General features: G+C 50.6%; 1 protein-coding gene across 6 annotated transcripts in view; it reads left to right on the forward strand.

The window, feature by feature from the left end:
* Window positions 1-16,810, forward strand: part of TP53BP2 (tumor protein p53 binding protein 2) — a 113,952-nt gene that overhangs the window by 70,679 nt on the left and 26,463 nt on the right. For 4 of the 6 annotated variants that reach the window (XM_057315574.1, XM_048225215.2, XM_057315575.1 and 1 more), the window contains 2 exons: window positions 10,456-10,603; window positions 16,050-16,163. In XM_057315574.1, coding sequence (XP_057171557.1) covers window positions 10,456-10,603; window positions 16,050-16,163 — 262 coding nt within the window. Of the gene's footprint in view, window positions 1-690; window positions 978-9,808; window positions 9,949-10,455; window positions 10,604-16,049; window positions 16,164-16,810 lie in introns of those variants that run through there. The other 2 variants (XM_044387959.3, XM_048225214.2) reach the window with 2 other exon arrangements.

Below are 16,810 nucleotides of genomic sequence, written 5' to 3' on the forward strand. Positions count from 1 at the left end.
TGCCTCCGACCAGATGCCTCTCCGGGAGCCGCGTGTGCGTCTGAGTCTCCTCTCCTGCCTTCCGGGCCGCGCCTGTACTGGCCTAGTAGGTGCTCAGGAAATCGGGTGGGACAGATATCCAGGTCAACAAGCAGTTGGGGCTAGGAGGGGACAGAATGAGGGACGGACATCAGGAGGACACCAGCCCTGGGAGGCCTGGAGGTGGCGGTGCTGTCGGCTCACAGGCACCAAGTGGGGATGTGATCAGACATCTGAGAGCAGCAGCGTGCAGCTTTCTGAGAGAACACGATTTTTCTGTATGTAGAGGATTTTTCTCATGTTTTTTCTGCAATGGGGATGATCTCGGAGGATGCCCGTGTTCTCTGGATGACACTGGGTGGCTGGGGGCCTCCCTGTTTGGTGCCCTCCAGATGGCTGTTGAGACTACCTGGGGTGTTGATTTCTAACTTTCACTCACTTGCCGTAGTAACCAAAAGAGTACAAAAATCCATTGTTTATGATTTTATAGTTTTGCTTTAACTCAGATGTGGCTGACAGAAACTGATGGACTGATTTTAAATGACACTGTAATAAAAAGCTGTACACTTAGTATCTGGGCGGGTTTACACGTCACTGACCCTGAACAGAGCACTGGTAGATGTGACTCACCGTCCGCGATGGAGGTTTTGACCGGCAGCCCAGTGGCCTTGAGAGTAAACTCCAGGCGGAAGTCCTGGCGGCGGGGAAGCCGTGGTGCCTGATAGCTGACATGAGACCAGGCTTGTCTCTGAGGGCCAGGACACAGCACTGGGAGATGCGTGTCCCTGCCCCCCGGAGGGAGGCTCCCCAGAGACCCCTGTGGCTGCCCACATGGACACTGGGGGCCGGGGAAAGGCATCCAGGCTGGGCAACCGGTCGGAGCGCTGACCCACGAAGGCTAGCAGCCTGGTCCTTAGGGAGGCTCGCCTGTGAGGAGGAGTGGCAGAAGATCCCAGAAGGTGGGGACGACCTGCATGTCATTTCTAGCCCTTCTGCTGTCAGTGGCCACTGCTGGGCCCAAGGGAGCTTTGGCTGACGTTCCTGTTTGTTTGTTCTTTCCCCGTTCTCTATGATCGTGTTGAGGGAGGTGTCACTCTGGGTGGGCGGGGTGCAGCCGGTTTGCATTTCTCCCCGCACAGGGGAGTGCTGAGTCCCGAACCGTGCAGGCTCCTCCCTGGTCTCACCCCCAGCCTAGTTGCTACCTGTCCTTCCTCGGAGTTCCTGAGAGCTGTAAGGCTTGGGAGGATTTGTGTCACCCTTTTTACAGACTGTTCCTTTCCCTCTAAGGAACACTTCCCCCTCTTGTATTCTTTTTTCTCCTAGGTAAACCTGAGCGATTGAAGGTTTCATGAGCCAGAACTACTGCAAAGCCTTGTTTCCTTTCTGTGACGAAGAGCACCTTATACTCTGGTTCCCTTTTCTTTCTGGGGAGCTTTACCTGGTTTTGTAAATCGAAGGAATGAACTGTAGCCTCTGACACAAAGTGAACTTCTTGGGAATGCCCTAACCAGTTTTTGTGGGGTGTTTTTGTATTTCCTCTTGGAAGACTCTTCCACATTTTAATCTGAGATAATGCCTCCTTGAAAATGAATCATTCTTAACGTTAAGAGCATAACGTTATAGTCACAGTGAATACATGTCCTCTGACACGGAGCTCTTAAAAAGGAATCTGTGACCCATTGTTTTTAAATGGAGATTGTGTGTGACTTTGGGATTCTGGAAGGACAAGTCTTCGGACGTGACTTGGGCATGAATCACTGCGGAGTGCGGGGGTGGCGGGCCGCGCGGGGGGCGAGCAGCGTTCATCTTCTCTGAGCCTTTCCGATCAAGCACTTTCTCAAGTAGACACAAGTAATCATCACAGTGGCCACTTTCTGTAGCATATTTCCACATTCTTTTATCACAGTTTCTCGTAAGTGTATACTTGGAAACTGATATTAATCGTGGAAATATGTTAACATTGAGAACATTTTAAAGGGATGTCTGTACTTTCTCTCCTGTATATTCCGTTCAAGCCAGTTTATCTGTATGTGTCTTTTAAAGGTTCTAATCTTCGACTTCACACGATTCTGTTTTGTAGCTTGATCTTGCCACTTTCCTAACACAGTTTTTGGAGTCGTTGGCAGCTGGGTTGTAACCCTTCCAGCGAGGGTTTTAAAACTTTTCCATGTTGCTGAATATTTAAAATAGTTTGCCACATTACTCTTCGTAGATCTAACCCTGTCGTGAAAATATTGTGGCATTTAGAATTTTCTTCATTTCAGTTATTTCTTTGGGATAAATTCCCACAAGTAAGGTCGTGAGGTAGACCTAATTCTGTGGCCTTTGCAACGACCCGTTTTACTTTTCAAACGGATTTTAACAGTGTATATGGTGCCAGCGTCATGTCCAGGTGAGTCACTGTCCTCCAGTCTCATCTCTGTTGGATCTTTTAATCAAATTGCTGATGTAATAGCTGTAAGTGGCACCTCATTATTTCAGTTTAGTTAAACAATTACTTCCCCCCGGGTTTTGCGGTTGGTTTTATTTTTTTATTTTTTATTTTTAAGATTTTATTTATTTATTTATTTATTTGACAGAGACAGCCAGCGAGAGAGGGAACACAAGCAGGGGGAGTGGGAGAGGAAGAAGCAGGCTCCTAGCAGAGGAGCCTGATGTGGGGCTCGATCCCATAACGCGGGGATCACGCCCTGAGCCGAAGGCAGACGCTCAACAACTGCACCACCCAGGCGCCCCTGCGGTTGGTTTTATCTCACGTGACCCACCTGTTATTCCTCTGCTCTGAAGGGTACTTCAGAGTTGATAGTTTACTGGGGAATCTCTTCTCCTTGCGGCTCATGCTGTAAAAACATGAAGTTCCTGGTTTACAGGTTGGCAAGAAGTGAGCATGTCTCAGCCCCCTGGAAGGGGCTGCTGGTATTCATTTGTACTGAGGGCAGAAGAGCTGTCCGCTCTGTCGCCCTGTCCCCGCGTCGCCCGCCATGGCGTGTGCATTTTCGGGTGCCTCTGAGGTTCCCAGTCCTCGCGGAGCCCACATGTGTTTGTGAGGGCTGTCATGAGGCTTTGGCTGGATGATTGCTGGGTTCTTCCTAATGACAATAATTCACCTCCAGAGTTCTCAGGAAATACCCGGAGCTTGAGTCCGTGAGAACAGCCTCCCCGGGGATCCCCATTTTGTGTGCTTCCCTGTGGCCCGGGGAGCTGATGAAGTCATCTCATTTCTTGGGAATATGGTGTTTTAAAACGTCCATGCCAGGAAAAGATGACATATTTGGAAGTAAGGTTACTATAGATTTTTTTTAATGATTTTCTTATGCTTTCCATTAATTTGTGCCTCTGGGCTGAAACCTCAGCCTGTCTCCCATTATGTGCATTTTTTTCATTTCTGAATTACCATTTTACCTTCAGTCTCATTCATGTACTTCAGTAGTAAATTGTCTCGTTTTTCTATGAGCACGTTTCATCTCCCTTAAGAGATTTTTGTATCTTACACAGAAAGCATGAAGTAGGCCCTTTAAATAGTGATACGATTCACGTTCTGTGAAATTCACCCTGTGAGGTGTGCAGTGCAGTGGTTTTTAGTAACTTCACGGGGTTATGTAACCATCACCATCAGTTCCAGAACATTTCCATCGCCCCAGATGGAAACCCCGTCCTCTTGAGCAGTTACCCGCGGCCCCCTGCCCCAGACCCCTAGCAACCGCTAATGCGCTTTTTGTCTCTGTGCCCTTGAATCTTCGGGACGCGTCCTGTTTGTGCCCGGCTTCTGTCACACAGTGTAATGCTGTCAAGATAGCGCGTCTCCGCACCGCAGCCCTTTTTATGGCCAAATGTTATTCTGTTCCGATGTAGTGGATTTCCAAGATCTCTTTCTGGACCGCTTGTTTCTTGTCCGTGACTAAAGTTGAGGCAGCGTTGGGGCCCCAGAAAAGCACGTGGAGTGCATGCTTGCCGTACCCGTCACAGCAAAGCCCCGGGAGCGGTGGGGCCTTGTGTTCATCTTACCAATTTCCTCATCCGCTCCTGAAAATACCAGTTTTATTGTGCATGTGGTACATAATCATTCTAGAAAATTTAAGCATGGCTGAGCTCCCAGAAAGTCAATTCATAATCTCACCACGGCATCACAACTGTTAGCTTGGTGAATATCGTTCCAGGCTTGTTTCTGTGCGTGGCTTGCCCGTGTGTGTATTTGCGTATGTTCCCTCTTCCCATTTGTAGAAAAGGACGTGGTGAATAGTCTTACAAGAAAACAGTGCGTAACCGACACATTTTCGAAAATTTGTGCTTTTTCCTTCTAAAATGTTTTCGTATCAGATACTGGAAACTTCTAAGATTTAACAGTTTTATGTTTTATCTTTAAAAATTCATGAATTGTAGGCCAGAATTGTTCTTGCAGGACTTAGTTGATAGACTCGGCTAAAATGTCTTTTTTAAAGTAAAATTTTAAACATGCTAATAAAACTTTAAACAAGACAAAATAAAACAAAGCAAAAACAGCTTTACCTCGTTTCTGTTTCATTTGTTAGGGATTTAATTACGTTTTTGAAGAATTTCTTTATCCCTTTGGAGCACTGAGATTTGTGAACGGCGATAAAAGGAAGGTGGCCACGTGAGGACCGTGTACACCTGCTTTTTCTCGGGTTAATAGGATGATTAGTTTAGCTGGCCCTCTCTTTTGATCCTCTTTCTCATTTATTTTTTTGCTAGTCTTTCAAGTAAGAAGAGGCGAATTGATATTTATTGAGAAAATCCCTGATTCACTTACGCTATACAATTTTAAATAGGTACAAATTATCACACTGAAGCCCATAATTGTGGCCAGATTATAACTTAAAAGATATTAAATTATAAGTGATATATTAGTCTGAGTGATATTTAACCTTTATAATTTGGGGACATATTTATGTAGTATATTTAAAAGTAGATGAAATGGGTTTAAAAGTTTATTTCAAAGTTGGGATGCCTTTCCTTTGTTTTACTCATAATTTTTTAGGAGGGAGAAGTAACAGTTACAAATATTATGGCCAGCGGCAGCAGCGGGGACCAGGGAGTGGTTCTTGTCCACCTGGCAGTGGCGTGGTGGGGGGAAGGCACCTCCGCGGTCACTTAGTGTAAAGTGTCGTTGTCCCTCCCCCCCCACTTCCAGCCACTCCTTCTGGCCATGTTGTTGCCACTGTGCTGGTTGGCCCTTTGTCATGTAAAAAGTAGAATAATCACTGGGAGAAAGGACGCAGGTGAGGGTGGGACCGTGGGGGGTTGGCTTAGCGCAGAGGGTTTGTGGGCTCTCCCCGCGGAGCTCCCCACTGGGCTGTGGACAGTGGTCTGGAGAACGGTCGTGGTCAGTATTGCCCACACCAGTCCCCTCTCTGCTGGGCCGGTCCCATCCAGTCACACAGCCCATTAGGACTCTCCCGCTGGAATGAAAACAAACAACACCCCTTCTGCGCAGCCTTCTTCTGTCTGGGGCTCTGCTTCCTCTGCTGTGTTAAGGCAGAGCGCCTTGGCCGGCTCTGCGGGTCTGGGTCTGTGCCCTCCCCTTGGGGTCTGGGCTGGTCCGTCCATGCTGGTCAAGCAGCGGGCAACCTCCGAGTGCCAGTGCCATGCCTGGGGCTGAGGGTCAGTTCGCAGGGCACTTTTCGGAGACCCTAAGTTCACTGGACTTTGTTGAGATTGTTGAGACACTCTGTCCACTTGGTCTCTGGGGCCCCGCACTCCTTTGGGTGAGTTCCTGTTTTCTTGTGGATGGCCTCTCTCAGTCCTTTGCTGGGTCCTCCTTGTCCGGACCAGCTCCAGCCCCGCCCTCGGCACTGTCCTGTGTCTGCTGTCCCTAGCTGATCTCGCCCAGCCTTGGGCTCCAAGGCCTCTGTTTGTTCCTGCCGTACTTTCGAGTCCATTCTGGTGTCTGGTAGGTGGCTCCAGTTTGCCCTGGAGGCTGCCCTGGCCAGCCCTCTCCTCACCTCTGTGTGTCGCTCACCCGGATGCCAGGACAGCAGACCCAGGCTTGCGCCAGTCTCTCTCTGCCCTCACATCCACCTGCTGTCCATCAAGCACGTCTCTGGCTCTGCCTTCTCGGTAAATCCCCATCCAGCCGTTTTCACCACCTCTGCTGTCACCTGCAGTCTGGGCACCCCTCCAGCTCGGGTGCTGCGTTTCCTCTCAGCTGCTCACACAGCAGCCAGTGTTTCAGATGACTTCACTTCACTACCCTGCTTGGAATCCTCCAGGGACCTCTTTTTTAAAATAATTGAGATATGACCACCGTTCTGAAGTATGCAGTTCAGTGGTTTTTAGACTTTCCACAAAGTTGTGCAAACCTCACACTAATTCCAGCATTTTCATCGCCCCAGACGAAGCCCGGTAGCTGTTAGCTGTCACTTCCCCAGCCCCCTGGCAACTCATGTCTCTGTCTCTTAATGATTTGCCTCCAGTGGGTTCTTTGATTAAAATCCAGATTCCTTGCTCCGGCCTTTGAACGGTGGTTCCCAGACCAGCGGCGTCCACATCACATGGGAGCGTGTTAGAAACATGGCACCTCGGCCCCCTTCCCGGATCCACTCAATCAGAAAGTGAGGGTGGAGCCCGGCCATCCGTGGTTAACAGCCCTCTGTCCACACCCCAGTTTGAGGACCAATGGCCTCATGACTCCCCTCTAATCCTTTCCCCTTGCTGCGTCGCCGCTGACCCTGCTCTCCCCCAGATGTGATAAACCGGAGCCCTCCTCAAGGCCTTTCTGCGCGCTGCCTCCTTAGCCTGGCTTGGACTCCCGTTCTGCTTAGATCGCTTCTCCGGAGCCCTCCGAAGCCTCGCCGGTGCGGATGGGAGGACCGCTGTCCCGAGCACCTCTTGCCGCCCCTGCAGATGCACCCTGCACCCTTCTCCTCCCTGCCCTGTGCTCCCAGGGGCGGGCTTCTGCACACCACACCCACGTCCCTCTCCGCATGGCCCCCTCTGTTTGGATTGTTGTGCGATAGTAGCTGTGTATTCAAAGTAATTTCTGCAGTAGGGCTGAGTCTGGAGAGCGGATGGCCTGTAAGTCCTGAATGAAGGGAGAGAGTGTTGAAGCAGGATGGCCGGCGGGTGAGCAGAACGGTGTCTGATGGCGCCGCGCGCACTGCCGCGGTTCTCGGCACACAGAGGGAGACACAAAGTCAGTCCGAGGGGAGTCTGTAAGATGCGGGACCAGCGACAGGACTCGTTCGTCCATAAACAAGTACCTAGTCCGTGTGTGCTGCGTGCCAGGCGCAGAGTTCACGGTGCTGAGGATGCAGCGCTGAAGAGACAGACCCCGGCCTGTGTGGAGCATACGTTCTAGAAGGGAAGACGGAGGATAAAACCAAATTAACTGAATATAAAGTGCGGTACGTGGGGACTGTGCCAAGAAGAGCACAAAGCAGGGAAGCGTGCTTGCGTGTGCATGCGTGGTGCTGGGATCTGGGCAAGGATGGCCAGGGAGGGCGTTGCTGGGAGGGCAGCACTGGAGTGCAGACCGCAGGGCCCAGGGGAGCAGCTGGGCTGGCTGCAGGCAGAGCAGGGCAGGTGCACAGGCTCCACGGGCCGGCATGCTCGCTGCGTGCTGCCTGTGCGGATCCCGGAGATGGAGGGGATTAGGAGAGGAGGCCCGAAAAGGTAGTGGGGGCTGGCGTTGGCATGGGCAGGTCACGAGTCCGCTAATCCAGACCAACTTCCCCCTCCCTCCCTGGCTCTCCCCCCACCTGACGCAGCCGCAGAGCAGAGCAGCCCTGCTTTTCCTCCTGAATTTACTCTGTGTCGCCTGAATTGTGCAGCTCACACATAGCACTACCCCCTCTCCCCATTTTGTCACCAGATCCTGTCTTTTCCACGGAATCCATCCTTTCTCACTGCCTTTGTTCAGCCCCTCGCTCTGTGCCAAATGCTGGCTGCAGTATGTTGGCTTTGACCCTGTCGCCCAAAGTCAGTGGCAGTTGTCCGAGTGAAGACTCTTACTTTGAAGACGGGGACTGAGGCTCAGGGAGGTGATGTGATTTCCCCAAGGCGGTCTGTCTAGCTAATTATTAACAGATCTGGGGCAGAGCCCAGACCTCCTCTGCCCCGGAGTCCAGAGCAATGTCACACCACCCGCCTGCCCAAGCACATGAGGACGGTCCCCGCCGTCAGTCAGCACTGAGCGCATCCTCACACACGGAAGGTAGAAATGGGGTCAGCTCGTGCACCTGCCATTCGTGCAATGCGGTGCATTTGGGGGGAACGGTAATCTTAAACACAACACGTCTCTCATCATTCTTATTTGTAATTGTACTTCTAAGTAAACGAAGCTGTTGCTTTCCAGAAAGTAAGAGACCAGATCTCTATTAGAGTTGGGTTACCGCGGTTACTTAGCACATTTCCTAATATTGTCCTGCTGTAAGGAACAGCCTGAAGAGTAGGGAATGGGTCAGAAGAGCAGAATTGACCCTGTCATTTTAGTAGCCAAGTCGATCGCTTCTGTGAGTCTTGTTCATTTGTAAAGAGAGTAATGCCGGCTCTGCTTGTCTGGGGTTGATGCGAGTTTCTGAGCTCCGTGTGCCGAAGCTCGGGGGGGGGGGGGGGGGGCGGTGCTGGGACCCTGCAGCCGCCCTTTGTCTGCAGGCTGTGGGCTCAGTGTCTCTGCATTTCCACGACAGTGTGGGTGTGGGTGGGGAGCACAGAGAGCCGCTGTGGGATACGAGAGTGTAAATTGTTTAGTTCTGTCCTGAAGTGTGCCCTACGATTTGCCAGAGCCGCGGCAGGGTGGAAGTCTGTGAGCTTAGTGAATCCTTGTTATTTTTTCCAAGTGACTTTTGTCAGGGCTTTATGATTTTTGTGTGGTTTTGAAGTGCTGCCTTCCTGTCTGGCTGAGGCCTGGAACGATGTGTCTTTATTAATACAGTTTGTTGGGAGGGGAAGGACAGTATAGAATTAGCTTGAAAGCCTCTCAGCTCATCCTGAGAAGCTGTATGGTTTTTTTTTCCTTTTTTATTTACTGTTTCCCCAGTATCCACTGTGTTAATTTTTCTGGGTTCCCTACTGTGTGTTCTCATGTTCCGGGTGACTCTACGTTGGACGTGCTCCTGTGAGTTGAGAGCTTTGGCTGTAAGAAGGGAGGACGCGGTGACCTTAGGAAAACAGGGTCGGGGGTGAAGGAGGAGCTACAAGGTGCCTGGTGCTGAGCCTGCTCACGGGGAGAGGGAGGGGAGTATTCGCCCCTGCACGGCTCCTCCTCTCACTTGACCGCACCCCTGCGGCACCTGGCCTGACCGCTTAGCTGGTGTCCATCACTGTCCCTAACGAGGCGCTGCCTTTTTGCGGAGAAGAGCCTAGTGCAGCTTTCTGGGGTGGGTGGTGGAGTCTGAGCTGGAGGGCAAGGCGCCTGGCTGTGGGCGGGCCCGTGTCGTCCTGAGCGCGGTGCCGGTCCTGCTCATTCTGCTCTTTTGTGGCCTTCAAACCCCAACTTTTCCGTGTTGGCAGCCCGTTAATCATTGTTACAGAACGTGTGCTGGTCCGGAGTGGACCTGCCAAGGCCTCAGCGTTCTCCATTCGTGAGAATCTCTCTCGCAGGATAAATGCTCCCGGGGGGACTTCTAACAGCCGGTGCATGTTTTATCCTGATACACGTGGGCCCGCGTGGAGGCAGCGCTCCCTGAGCTGCGAGAACAGAGGGGCTTCCCTACCTGCATTGCTGTTAGCACTTTATTTGCTGTGTCAGTTTCTTCAGCGCTGGGAATTCACATTTTGGGGGGATAATATAATCGGCGTGAAAGTTTGCGTTCTTTACTCTCAGTGTTTTTGAGAGACGACGTCTGGTTTTCCTAGGAGAAAGGGGGCTTGTGATTTGGAGATTGAGACCTGCCGGCTGGGTAAGCTGTAGCATAACAGCCCGTCCGCCTAGCGCATACATTGTTGACGAAGACTTAGGCTGTAATGTTGCAGGTATCTGATTTGATTAAAACATTTTAGCCCGAAAAGTCCGATTTTTTTTGCACAGGTGGTCTCTGCTCACGGTGTAAATATGAGATTTCCCTCCAAGCTGTGTCTCCTCTTTCCCACCCTGGCCTCAGAGCAGCACGTTCTTAGGTCTCACGCTGGAGAGGCTGTGTAGACACACGGGTGCACACAGATATCCCCGAAGCTCCCTCACAGGCTCGGTGGAAGCTCTGTTTCTGGGGTGGGTCTGGCACCTACTAGGAGCTATGTAAGTATTTGGCGGACAAAGAGCAAATACAGTGTCAGAGCAAGACTCGGTTTGGCCATTTGTGTGAACTGGTTTGCCCGAACCCCAGGGACCCCAGGGGCTATGCAGGCACCGCTCGCGGAGGGCCCAGACCGCCACACCGCTCTCGACTGGGGCTCTGGGAAAGGAATCCCAGGTGACTAAAAAGTGAAACCTGTGATGTGGACACTGACAGCTGCTGTCTCTCTCTCTCTCTCTGTTGGCAGATGTTTCTCACCGTGTACCTCAGTGACAACGAGCAGCACTTCACCGAGGTCCCAGTGACCCCCGAGACGATGTGCAGAGATGTGGTGGATCTGTGCAAAGAGCCCGGCGAGAGCGAGTGCCATCTGGCCGAAGTGTGGTGTGGCTCTGGTACGAGACCTGGGTTGTGTTGCCGTTGAGACGTGGCTGTGGGCCCCACGCGTGTTGTCCATGGAGAAACCATGGCCTAGCACGTGCATCAGGGCAAGACGTTCTCTCTCCAGCTTCGCTGTGATGTAGGGACCCTTTCCATTCTTGTCCTCTGCAGTACGGCGAAGACACTGCAGTATAAAAGGTCAAGGACAGGCAGGTGGCCCAGCAGGGCAAGCTTCTGGGCCGTACCCGGAAAATGCTCACGAGTGTTTCCTGTGCGCTTCGACTCGACTGAATTAGAAACGTGAGGCGTCCTGATTGCTTTGCCCTCTCCAAGTTTTTGTAGGTTTTTAGGGAAAGCTGTTCAGTCTTGAGTTACCATAGTGGCAAAAGGCAGTGGTGAAATCATAGGCATTATTTTAGGCTTTGAACTCAATCCCTCACTCTAGTTCTTTGGAGCCCTAAAATGGGACAGCCTGGTCTTTTTCTGGCCCCTTAGGAGTTTGTAGATGTGCGAGTAATTTTCTGTAATTTCTGCCTTGTTCCTGGACAGCCTCGGTGACCTCCCACTGCTTCTTTTCCTCTGGGGGTGCCAACGTCCCAGCATGGATTACACACTGGGTTAATTGTGTCCACACCGTTCATAACACCTGCAGCCAAGCTCCCTCCCTACCAGGTCGGGACCTCTTGGTCGTCTTTGGCTGACTTTCTTACAGTTGGGTGTCCTGAAAGGTCTTGTGCTCACTCCCTGAATCGCTTCCTTCTTTTCCCTTCACAAAGGAGCTAGATTAGACCATGCACATAAAGACCCCAAATGGTCCTTTTCAAATGAAAATGTGACGGTCTGACTTTCCACTCCTCCGTGGCTTTCTCATCTCCTGAGAATAAAATCCAGATTTCTGATCTTGGGTTGTGAAGCCTGTGTTGTCGTCAGGCACATTCTCCTTGTCCTGCAGCTTCCCTTCTGTTCCCGAGTAAACTAAGCTCCTTCCCGCCTTGGGGCCGTTGCTGCCAGCTCTTCCCACTGCCTGTGTTGCTCCCCAGGTGTTGCCGCCTGGACTTCAGCCAGAATGTTCAGTCCTCCAAGAGAGACTCTGCTAGAGCGTCCTGCTGCCTTGGCCATGAAGCCACCCTGATTTAATCCTCTGGGTTTTGTGTGTTTGTTGGTTTATTGCTTCTTGAATCCCCGTGGTCCAAACACACGCACTAGAACGTAAACTCGCTGAGAGGAGAGGCGTGCGTACGTCGTGCGTTGGTGTGCCCAGCTTGGGGAGAGAGCCTGGCGTCTCGGGGTGCTCTGTAAGTACTTCCTGAATGATTATGCACTGCTGGCTGCTTCTGGCTGCCTCCTTGCATTCAGCAGATCACCTTGCTTTACGCTTTCCGGAGATGATTGAAAGCACCCTTCGAGAGCCAGGAAGAAGCGTCCTTCTCTCGGCAGGGATCTCTGGATTCCCCCTGCTCCTTTTCCTCTCAGGGTCTTGCTCACTTGAGGCCAGGGACCTTTACTATGTGGTGATGTTGAGAAGATTTTCTTTCTTCTCACTTTAGTTTAAAAAAAAAAAAAAAAAGGACTACATCTGAATGTGTTCTTTTTTGTAAAAGAGGAAATAGTGTGGACAGACTGGGAACCTCTCCCCATTCCCGTCCCCTGATCGCTCAGTGTAACTGCTCAGCGTCGCAGAGAACTTTTCAGACTCTTCTGTGTTTACAATCGTAGTAACTATAGGAATAATTTTGTGTGTTGTCTCTTTCTCTGTTTTTTCTTTTTGTAAATAGTACCACACATATCAACCTCCCTCAGTTTACTGTTTCACCTTACAGTCCAGCTTCGAGGTGTTTTTCAGATTAGTATGTGTAAATCTACATCATTATTTTTAATTTTAATTTTTTTGAGAGAGAGTGTGCGCAGGCAGAGGGAGGGGCAGAGGGAGAGAGAATCTTAAGCGGACTCCACGCTTAGCGCAGAGCCTGACTTGCGGCTCAGTCTCACAATCCTGAGATCATGACCTGAGCCGAAACCAGGAGTCGGACACTGAACTGACTGCCCCGCTACTCTTGCTTTTATAAATACTGCAGCGAAATTCCTTTTAGGGGCCTCTTGATCTGCACAACTCTTTTTCTGGAGTAGACACCACGAAGTACAATTGCTTACTTAAAGGTTCACACACTTTAACATTTAATGTGTGGTGCCAGATTGCCCTCCACAAAGGCTGTCACACCCCCACCAGTTTTTTTTTTTTTTTTTAAGATTTTTTTATTTGACAGAGAGAGAGACAGCCAGCGAGAGAGGGAACACAAGCAGGGGGAGTGGGAGAGGAAGAAGCAGGCTTCCCACGGAGGAGCCTGATGCGGGGCTCGATCCCAGAACTCCAGGATCACGCCCTGAGCCGAAGGCAGATGCTTAACGACTGAGCCACCCAGGCGCCCCCTTTTTTCTTTTCTTTCTTTTTTTTTTTTTTAAAGATTTTATTTATTTATTTGACGGAGAGAGAGACAGCCAGCGAGAGAGGGAACCCAGGTAGGGGGAGTGGGAGAGGAAGATCCCACCAGTTATTTCTGAAAGAATCTTCCATCAACGATAGGATAAAGTCTTAATTTTTGCTAAGCTGATAGCCAATCTTGCCCATTTTTTTCATTTGTTTATTGGCCATTTGGGTTTCCATTTTTATTTAAAGTGGTTTTTGTTTTTGTCTTTTGTTTTTGTTTTTTTACATTTTAAGTAAGCTCCACACCCAAAGTGCGCCTGAAACTCCCGGCCAGGAGCTCACGTCCCACGCTCCTCTGACTGAGCCAGCCAGGCGCCCCTAGGTTTCCATTTTTAAAATATTGTTTCTCCATAGTCTTTGTTCATGTTTCCCTTGGCGTTTGCCTCTTGATTTGTAGGCATTCAGAAACAGAAACTATACTGCATCTCAGGCCTGTCGGTGTGATTTAAAAGGATCCTTTGCTTACTGCAAGGCAGTAAACCTACTCTCCTGTTACGTAATGCTGTAAGCGTGAAAGAATTTTCCTTCCCTCCCCCATTAATTTTTGTGACTTGTGTGAGTTAGGGAGTGAATTACTTGTTTCCCGAATGGGTAGTGGATTGTCTGAAGTGCCTTATTGAACGGTGGTTTCTTCTTTCTGACGAGAATCGTCCCTGCATGCCACGTCAGAGCTTGTACAGAGTTAGGTTTCTGTGAGCTTTAGTCCATTACTTTTGTCTTCTTGTTTATGAGCGAACCAAACGGTTCTGATCGCTGTAGTTTGATGTTAAGCGTCTGTAAGGCAAGTGCTTTTATTCCATTGTTCTGCTTTTTCGAAAAATATGTGAGCTATTCTTCCATTTTTTTCTTTTTCAGATAAATTTTAGAATGATCTTGAAAGGTTCTGTGGAGGGTCCTGTTGGGACTGTGGTTGGTTGTCGTGAATTCATAATTCATTTGAGGGTTGTTTGTATGAAGCTGTGATCAGGAATAAGGTCCTGGGGCTCAGAATCCTGTCTCTGTCTTTTACTAGCTTCATAACCGAAACTCTCCGCAAGCCTTGCACGGAACCCACGGCAGGGATGGCTACAGGCGGGGTTTATAGGGCACGTGCAGGACCTGCGAGGCGCGTGTCTGCGTGGGCAGCCGGAGCCTGGCTCTGCCTCCTCCGCGTTCCCTGAACGTGCGGGTTTCCCTTCAGTGTTTTGAAGGAGCGTGTGTGCGTGTGCACAGGCGTGTGTATGTGTGGTCAGGCGGTGAAAGGTCTACTAAGTTTTGTCGGGGGGTGTCTGCCTGCGAGGAGTGTTTCCTTCTGGGGGGGTCTTAGTCGGAATTTCTCTGCTTTGGGGACGACGAGGGGTCCCTCTGTCACCTCCGGGACTGCAAGCAGAACGGTACTTTGTTGTGGCTGAGTGGACTGAGCGCAAGTCCACAAAGCCGGCTGCTCCCTGCTCTGCCCCGTTGGTGACCTCAGATGCTGGCAGGTGCCCAGCGATTTCTTAGGCTCTTCCAGCGTTCTTCTATTAAAACTTAACACAGACAGCGCTGGAGGATCTCTGTTTTTAAGCAGTTGCATCCTCGAACAGTAGGTTTGGTTTTTATATCCAGATCCTTGAGGTTGGAAGATGTTTTGAGGGGAGCTTAAGATGCATGATTTCTCCTGAAGTTCCTATCTCAGAGTATTCTGTGTCTTCCTTTTTGTCTCTAGAGAAGTTTGACAGCTGGCAATCTCACTGGAAGAGGGGCCGAATAGATACACTGTTGACCCTTGGACAATGTGGGCCTTCAGGGCCCGACCCCCTCGTGCAGTCGAAAATCCACAGGGGACTTTAACTCCCCCCAGACTTCACTCCTTACAGATTAGTGTTGCCTGGAAGCTTTCCTCGCCACGTCAGCAGTCCATGAACACATGTGTTGTGTGTTATTATATGATGCGTTCTTCAGTCGAGTTTGCTAGGGAGAAGAAAGTGTTATGAAGAAAATCGTGGGGCACCTGGGTGGCTCAGTCAGTCAGGCATCGGACTCTTGGTTTTGGCTCAGGTCATGATCTCAGGGTTGTGAGATCGAGCCCCATCTTGGGCTCCATACTCAGCAAGGAGTCTGCTTGAGATTTCTCTCCCCTCTCCCTCTGCTCCCCGCACCCCCCGCCAACATGCACTCTCTAATAAATAAATCTTAAAAAGAAAAGAAAAGAAAATTGTAAGGAACAGAAAATACATTTCAGGACTGGACTATATCAAAAAAAATTCCCATATAGGTGGACCTGGGTGGGTCACATCCATGTTATTTAAGGGCCAACTATATTTTCAGTGCGGTGTAGCCTTTTGTTGGGAAGTGGGTTGTCTCATTTTTTTTTTAAACATAGTTTATAGAATTATAGTTTAAAAATAGTCTAATAGGGAGTAGGACTAGCCTTTAAAGATTTTATTTAGAGAGCACACGTGTGTGAGCAGGGGGAGGGGCAAAAGGGAGAGAGAATCCCAAGCCGACTGTGCGCTGAGTGAGCCCCACGTGGGGCTTGAACTCACGACCCTGACCTCATGACCTGAGCCAAAATCAAGAGTCTTGGACGCTCAAACGACTGAGCCACCCAGGCAGCCCTAAGCTACTTATTTAGAAAGTTATTTTTAATTTCTCATTTATATTTAGAGAACCCTAGAACATTCGAGTTAGAAGGGACCTCAGAGGCCAGTAGTTTACAGAGACTTCTGAAGATGCCCCCCAAGTTCAGCGGTGAGCCTGTGGCCCGTCAGGAGCACTGAGTTAGACTCCCATGCCCGTGGCAGCCGGCCCGGATCCATTCCCCTTTCCAGTGCCTACTGGGTCGACGCCGACTGTGTGTGGAAAATCTGCAGTGCTTTATTTCTAAGGGCTCTTTCAATGAGAAGAAAGCATCTGAGGTGCTGTTTCTTACAGGCATAATTTGCATGAAGGATAGATAGTAAATGCTCTTTCTCATACCTGCAAATCCTGCAATTTCTGTTTGTTTCCTTTAGAACGTCCAGTTGCTGATAACGAGCGGATGTTTGATGTGCTGCAGAGGTTTGGAAGTCAGAGGAATGAAGTTCGTTTCTTCCTTCGTCATGAACGGCCCCCCGGCAGGGACACAGGTGGGTCGCATTACGTGAATCCAGGCAAAGCTGTGGACTTTGACTCCACACACTGGAGGAGCTGGGGGAGAGCAGGAGCCAGGTAACGTGAGGGGTGCGGGACAGGAAGGGGCACGGAAGCGTGAGGATAGAGCCACATCTGAGACCTGACTGCCGGGGAGAAAAGGGTGCGGTTTCCTTTACTTTGTTTTGTTTGAAGAGGGGAGGAGCAGGCGGAAAGGAGCCCCTAGAGCAGGAGCTGAAATACGGGAGCAGGGATGTGCTCCTGAGAAGGTGCGCCCTCAGCCCGGGAGACATGGTCCTGGGCACAGGAGGGAGCCGTCGTCTGCTATGAGCAGAGGGGGAGAGAGCGACGGGATGGCGGCAGGCACGCTTGCTTTGTGGGATCAGGTGGAGGGGCGTCTCGTCCGGTGGTTTTCTCTGGGGTGGGAAGATATAGAGGCTGGTGTGAGCTGTTGTAGGGAACAGGTGAGCATCTGCCGGGGGGTGGGGGGCAGGCTGCTGGGGGCCGGGTGAGACCACAGACCCCGAGACCAGGGGGCATTCCTTCAGCCGTGCTCTGCAGCCTGGGCGGTTGTAAGAAGATGGTTGGATTGACCCAGGCTTGGCGTTTTGCCAGCCCAATTCAGATCGTGGATGGGGAGAGG

Source organism: Ursus arctos, unplaced genomic scaffold (genome assembly GCF_023065955.2).
Source record: "Ursus arctos isolate Adak ecotype North America unplaced genomic scaffold, UrsArc2.0 scaffold_2, whole genome shotgun sequence".
NCBI classification, from domain to species: Eukaryota; Metazoa; Chordata; class Mammalia; order Carnivora; family Ursidae; genus Ursus; species Ursus arctos.